Here is a 7500-nt window from a genome sequence, read left to right as displayed (position 1 = left end):
AAAGGAAGTCAAAAGCAAATAAGATCCCATATTTATTGGAAAGTATTCAGGAAACTTAAAAATACAAAGATAGATGGGTCTTTTTTGCTCTTGGGGCCTAAAAATTTGCCAGGTGACGCTGAAGGCAGGGGAAAATAGGCAAAAAATAAAATTTATGTTCACTGTTCATTTTCACCCCAATAAATTTTGAAATTTGCATAAATAAACAGACACAAATTTGTCGAAAAACTATTCTATGCATGGCTGTTTTTTCCTCTTTGTCTCAGTTTTAGTTATGTGTCCCACTCCTTAGATGAAAACGTTGTTCAGTTTTTTTCACAAGAGTGTTTCAGTTCTCACATTAGGGCTATCACGTCCCATCTTTCCAATGTTTAAGTGACCTGATGTCTCTGAAACTACTTTGGTTCAGCCTTTGGAAGAAAATTCTGATATGTCTTTCTCTCCCTCTCCTGCTAAGCTTTGGAGTCCTCGTCCCTCTTCCTTCTTTCTAGACTCTTATAACCTTCCAGCCTATATTCATATGTTCTTTTTCTTGTGGTCTTTGGTTACACAAACCAGCGGTCTAGTACAGTATGTATAAACAATCTTTCTTACCACTCTCTTTGGGTGTTTGAGCATGAATGCATGTTTGCTTATCTTAGATTAAGAATACATTTTGGGAGACATACATACCTCTCGTATGAGGTTGGTAGCCCGTACCATAGTCCACCTTGCCTACTACTAGAGCAGTTGACTATTCACCAGGTACTTAATCTGTGCTTAGACTAACCTCGAAGGATGTTTTTCCCCAGTAGAATGAATATATATATATATATATATATATATATATATATATATATATTATAATTATATACATACTGTATATATATATATATATATATATATATATCTATATCTGTATCTATATATTTATCTATATTATATATATATATATATATATATATATATATATATATATATATATATATATATATATAGAGAGAGAGAGAGAGAGAGAGAGAGAGAGAGAGAGAGAGAGCACACATTACCACTGAACTAATGGACATCCAGGATATCGAATAATCCTATTATGCTTCTTTTTAATGAGAATATACCCAATCTTCAAGGAGCTTCTAATATCAAAGGGACGATCCCTTATCATTGCTGACAAGAAATGGCCTTATGAGAAGATAAGATGCAGATGAGATAAAAGCTAGCATTAATATTGTTTTGGCCGTGACTTTAATTATGTTAAATACTTGAAAGTCATAGTTGATAATCCTTTTCTTTTTTTGGGGGGTGTTTATTTTCCGGGTAAATGCGATGGTTAATTAGAAACAATAAACGTAACAGGTTGTTTAGCTGTGATGTAGTTTCGCAAGACAGTTTCAAAGATTTTCCAATTTTTTTTTATATTATCTAAATAACCTTTATAGTTCATTAGAAACGTTAGTAAAGCCCTGCGCCTCATTATGTCGAGTTGTATTTTTACAGAAAGCTGTTAAATCTTTTCCACGTGTGGAACTCAATTATAACGTGGCACTTTTATTGACTATCGTATCCAGTTTCAGTTAACACAGTAGGCTACTTTCCATTTCATCACGTTTTTATTTTAGATCAACGAACGACTATTCCTTTTAGCAGTCGCAGTAGCAGAGGCATTTGCAAGATCAATCGTTCAAGCAACCGAATCCATCTTCAGCATGATTATACAATTACGATATTTTTGTCGACCGGCATATCTGATTCGAAATACTTGGAAATTATCTCCTTTATCGTCTAATTTTATTTTAATTAAAAATTCGAGTGTTGCTGCTCTAGATTAATTACGTAAGCACGACGTTTTTTTCTGCCCTGGCATATCGGGTCGAAAATACATAGATATGATCGCCTTATCAGAGTTATGAGCCGAGTATCTAAACTTAGTCGTGTCATACTAGATCTTTGTGGGTTACAAATGAAGCTGAGGGTTTAGTACGCTTTCTCAAGAATTAGCACCGTTTAATAGCATGGAGTACTACTGCCTCCTAGCAATTTTCAATTATATACACTGGCATATATAAACGTATATACCTATATATATTATAGGTATATATACATATTTATGTGCATGTATGTACGTATGTATGTATGTATGTATATTCTATATATATATATATATATATATATATATATATATATATATATATATATATATATTATATATATCTACTTATCTATCTATCTTTATATATATATATGTATATATATATTATATTTATAGAATCCACTGAGCACTGTTAAACGTATGTAATAGTAGTAACCACAATGCCCTCTTAATTTCTCTACAATGCCTTAGATCCAAATGCAAGAAAGCATTTGGATCTAAGGCTTTTTAGTGACAAGAGTATCCGAGAAATGTGAAGAATTGAGAAGCTGTGAGAGAGCTTTTTGTTTATTACAGTTATATATATACACATATATATATACACACACACACACACACACATATATATATATATATATATATATATATATATATATATATATATATATAAATATATTTTTTTTTTTTTTTTTTAGTGGTTGGGATTTATAAAACTTTTTTTCCCTTAGTGTTGCATATCAGATTTACAAAACTGTTATAGAGGATAACAAAACAGTAAATTAAGAATGACTGATTGGACATTAAATTTTTTATTAAAAATATCTTATTTCTGTCTGAATTGGCATTCATTCAACCATTTTATGATATTCTAATTCTTCGCAAAGGAAGTGGGTGTGCTGGGTTAAAACTATAAAACCGCTACTTGCTTATGGCCTTGTGTGTATATATAATATATATATATATATATATATATATATATATATATATATATATATATATATATATATTATATAAATATAATATATACATGTAAATATACGTGTGTATACGTACATACATGTATACATTTTTTCCATTTCCAAAGGGATAATGGTGCCTGAAGGTAACAGTACTGCAACCTTCCGGCATCTCTTAACAAATTAACATATGTAAGTTCATTCCGATACGAAGTTAAACCTGACCTGTTGTTTTCAAACTCACACATGTGAAAGTTGAAAGCCTCTTTACTCCTGGGGGAATTCGTAACCAAAGTAACAAAAGGATTTTAGCGATATCAACTTCGGCATCGACTTGGTTTCAGATGTAATCTATGCTCAATTGATAAGCTACAAAACATACCTGGATTATAAATACGAGATTATTTGTGTATGGTTAAAATGACTGTTAACATTTTTAATGACTGATAAAAGATAAGCCATAATAAATGAAATCTACGTATCTTATGTTCATATTGTCACAGGTAATAGCCTTAATGCTTAGAAGAGTAGCAACTTTATTGTTCTTACACTTTTAATGCTAACTCGGATTTATCGGGATTTCTATGGATTAACAAAATGAACTTTCGTATTGTATTAATTATTTTGAATCTTTAGGTCTTGAGTCTGTAGAATATTGTTACAGGACTATATATGTATTATGCCAGCGTATCGATGTTCATAGTTCGCGACTTATTTGCTTCCTCTGTGCATATACTCGTATTTGTGAGGGCAATTATTTGCAGTGATGTATATGTATGTACTGTATAGGCTATTTATATATATATATGTATACTTATATATATAATATATATATATATATATATATATATATATATATATATATATATATATATATATATATATATATATATATATATATATAGAGAGAGAGAGAGAGAGAGAGAGAGAGAGAGAGAATTTTCTCCACCTATAACAGTACTCTTACATCAACACCTTTACTCTTAAGATCGACCTCTGGCTTATCCAACGGCGTTAACAAATTGCCATTGTTAGTTATATTTCCCGTGGGGAAACAAAACAGGAACACATGAAGTCCTATCATCATCGCCACCAACGGCTTGAGACTCAAAGGCCGTTTGTGTATTCCGGCAATCACGTCTGTCATGCGCTATATCGTTCACTTATCTCCACTCATCTTCAGCTTCTCTTTTTATAGTTCTCTGCCAAGTAGGTATGAGTTTTCCAGGTCTTGTGATTGATTGATTGATTATGAAATTTAGGTCCTGAAGACCAAGCGCCGGAACCTATCAGGATTATTCAGCGCAGCCATGAAGATGAAATATATAAATTAATGATGTGATTGATAATGAAAAGGTGTGGTTTTTGCATTAGCCTGTCTGTCATCATCACGGACAAATCATTTCCATCCTTGTCTCGGATACATGTGACACTTCCTTAATTTCCCTGTGAAATCATTTCTCATTCCATCGTGCCGTCTGACACGTAACCTTCTTAAAGCGTTACTCTCAAATTGACAAAATCTTTTGAATATATTTACATGGTAATACCATGACTCACGTCCATTCAGCTATACACATCCTACTAGACTTACGTTTGATTTTCGCTGCGTACGCACCTTCAGTATGTATGATTTCGAAGCCTGGTCAGCCTGTGAATTATTTGGTTGGCCTAATTTAGCCATTCACTAAATTCCAGCTCGAGGGAACCTGTATTGAATATCTTTGTTCTTAAATATTTGTTGAAAGATTCAGCCTCGATAATCCTCTCTCCATTTAGTGTTATTTCACTCTTTTGTACATACTCTGTCTTAATTAATATCCTGTGTGTATGTATATATGTTACGGCCAAAGCCCGGAATCGGCCAAAGTTGGAAGTGGCCGAAGTGGTGTGGCCAAGGTCTGATTACTTGAAATTAACAGTGTATAATGTGTTTCGCTGTGTTTAGTACTAGCCTCCTCGGGGATCAAATATCCCTAAGTGCATTTGCTCCCTGATGGGCTAGTACTAAACACGGCGAAACACGTTTGATCCCCGAGGGGCTAGCACTAAACACGGTGAAACACATTTGATCACCGAGGGGCTAGTACTAAACACGGCGAAACAGTGTAGATGAATCACTGTTTCACCGTGTCTAGTATTAGCCCCTCGTGTATCAAATGTCCCTAAGTGAATTGGTGATTTCACGAATCCCTGAAAATTTCAGGATTTCGTGAAAATCCTGCTTTCACAGTCATATACATACTGTACATACATTATATATATATATATATATATATATATATATATATATATATATATATATATATATATATATATATATATGTGTGTGTGTGTGTGTGTGTATGTATATATATATATATATATATATATATATATATATATATATATATATATATATATATATATATCTGTGTTTTGTGAGTTATTTCATTCTTTTGTGCTCACTTTGTCCTCATTAATGGTGTATGTGTGTTTGTGTGTGATATAAATTTTCTTCTCTGAGACGGGCAGGACGAGTACATACTTTTTAAATTATTTTTTAACCGTTGGACATTGTAACTATTCTTATATATTTACACATGCTGTCGGCTAACATAATGTCTGATCAGTTTTCCTCAAAGAACTAAGGAGGGGATTAAGATTAAAACTGCGAATAATTTACAAATTCCATTTTAATGGTAATATTTTGAAACGATTACCTAACGAATCTAGTTTTTTAACTTTTAAGACCCGAGTCACGCATGGCAGTTAATCGTTGGTGATTCAAAAACGTCCATGAAGTCTTATTCAAAGAGACGAACCCCGTAGGGTCTTAGCAGCGTCCCTTCGGCCCCTAGCTGCAACCTCTCTCATTTCTTTTACTGTACCTCCGTTCATACTCTTTTTCTCCCATCTGACTTTCCACGCTCTCTAAAAATTGTTGCCTTGTGCAACAGCGAGGGTTTCCTCCTATTGCACCTTTCAGACGTTCTTACCACCAGTTTCCCTTTCAGCGCTGAATGACCTCATAGGTCCCAGAGCTTGGTCTTTGGCCTAAATCCTATATTCTATTCTATTCCAAGAGATGAAAATCCAGGCTTCGGAATTTTCCGCAACAAAACTAGCTCATAGAAGCCTGCGTCATAGGTATTCTCTCATTTCATTGCATGCAGGCGTCATGCAGTGCCCTGCTAATTTAAAAACGTTCATAATGTCGTATTCAAAGAGTTGAAAGTCCAATGCAAAGCGTCGATAAACTCCTCCAATGAGTGCAGGATCGAGCTCACTATAATAGAATGCCAACATGTTTTCCTTGGACTTATCGGAATAGGGAGATTCATTGTGTTTTTCCTCCGTGATCGAGTTCCTGTGTAAGCCCATTCTTTCGTACACCATCTGAAAGGAAGTGAATTCTAGGTTCGTAATCTTGAAAAAAAAGCTACTAGATATGTGTTGCTTCCTCATTGTAGTCAATAGGCTATGTGTAACTTTATCTAGGAACTCGACCATTATATTCAGAATCTTACTGAACATTAGTATATTAAAAATCAATAATGAAATGCATTGGTTTAAGTATTCAGGGAATTAGTTAGCTGGAAATATGGCATGTGAAGGAAACAAAGTAAATCCATAGAGGTAATACAAATTAAACATTAAACTCAGATCAGCATTAGCTTAACATATATTTGCCGCCACTAACTTGAAGGTCCTCTTCAGCTGACTCTAGCTTGGCTATGACGTCATAGGAGATGCTGCAAGGCGAGCATGTTTCCCAGTATCGGGACCAGTGGCTGCTGAAGGGATCATCTGCAATGCGTTAAATAGGTTAGGCATAACATGTTTTTTAGTAAATATATGACTCATTATAAAGCAATGCTAGTAAATTCCAATGACGATGCTACAACCAAACAGATTTTACTGTCAAGAACCTGTTAGTTTTACTGTTACAGGCGCTGTCACTGCTGCTGTTTATTAAAGAAACAAAACATGTTTTGCCATTAATGGTATCTCTTAAAGAAGAGATGGTTAGATCACGGTTTGATCAAACAAAACAAAGTTTTTCCGTTCCTGTCATTTCTTACAGAGTAAATATTATTTTTTCGTTTTCTCAGTGAAGCTCTGCTTATTGACGATTTGCATACAGAACGGAAAGTGAAGCTTATAAATAATGGGGTTACATTTTCACTAAAAGTAAATAGTGGAGTCAGTTCGCGTATTCAGGTCATTAGCAATCAAGAAATGAGATGCTTACATATAGCGTCGCTTTTAACAGTTCAGCATGAAAGATTAGAAGCATGTTTCCACCAATTCTAGACATGTCAGGAACATGTTAGTCAACACAAAGGGCTAGCAACTTCATCCAAGAAAAATCGATGGACAGAAGCTTGCAACAGGCTTAAGGGGATTGGTTTGAGGAGCAAGAGGCCATCAAAAGCTACTATTTCAGGTTAAGTGTGTAACAAAGCGTCAAAGGAATAACATGCGTTTTAAAATCATCTTCTCAAGGATAGTTTACTGAAACACTCATTAAACTACTTGGTAGCTTCAGTGAAAATGTAAGCAGAAAACTACTGCAAAATTAGTCTAATTCCAATATTCGAACCCTGAGTTATTAAGTTGTTACATGTTTCAAACAAGCTAAACTATATTGCTTAGACAAGGCTCAAAATGCAACTGATGTCAGCTTTGTAAAATCACAAGTAAAACGTCAGACAG

General features: G+C 33.9%; 1 protein-coding gene across 3 annotated transcripts in view; it reads right to left on the bottom strand.

Annotated features, from left to right (window-relative positions):
* Positions 1–5459: 5459 nt before the first annotated feature.
* LOC136847166 (uncharacterized) overlaps positions 5460–7500 on the bottom strand; it is a 13931-nt gene continuing 11890 nt past the window's right edge. For all 3 annotated transcript variants that reach the window (XM_067118573.1, XM_067118572.1, XM_067118574.1), the window contains 2 exons: positions 6485–6591; positions 5460–6180 (listed from right to left, as the gene is read on the bottom strand). In XM_067118573.1, coding sequence (XP_066974674.1) covers positions 5926–6180; positions 6485–6591 — 362 coding nt within the window. In that variant the 3' untranslated portion in view covers positions 5460–5925. The remainder of the gene's footprint in view (positions 6181–6484; positions 6592–7500) is intronic.

The sequence above is a fragment of the Macrobrachium rosenbergii genome, chromosome 16, assembly GCF_040412425.1.
Source record: "Macrobrachium rosenbergii isolate ZJJX-2024 chromosome 16, ASM4041242v1, whole genome shotgun sequence".
In the NCBI taxonomy this organism is placed as follows: Eukaryota; Metazoa; Arthropoda; class Malacostraca; order Decapoda; family Palaemonidae; genus Macrobrachium; species Macrobrachium rosenbergii.
Note: the sequence above shows the minus strand (reverse complement) of the source record. Positions and strands in the feature narration are given on the sequence as shown.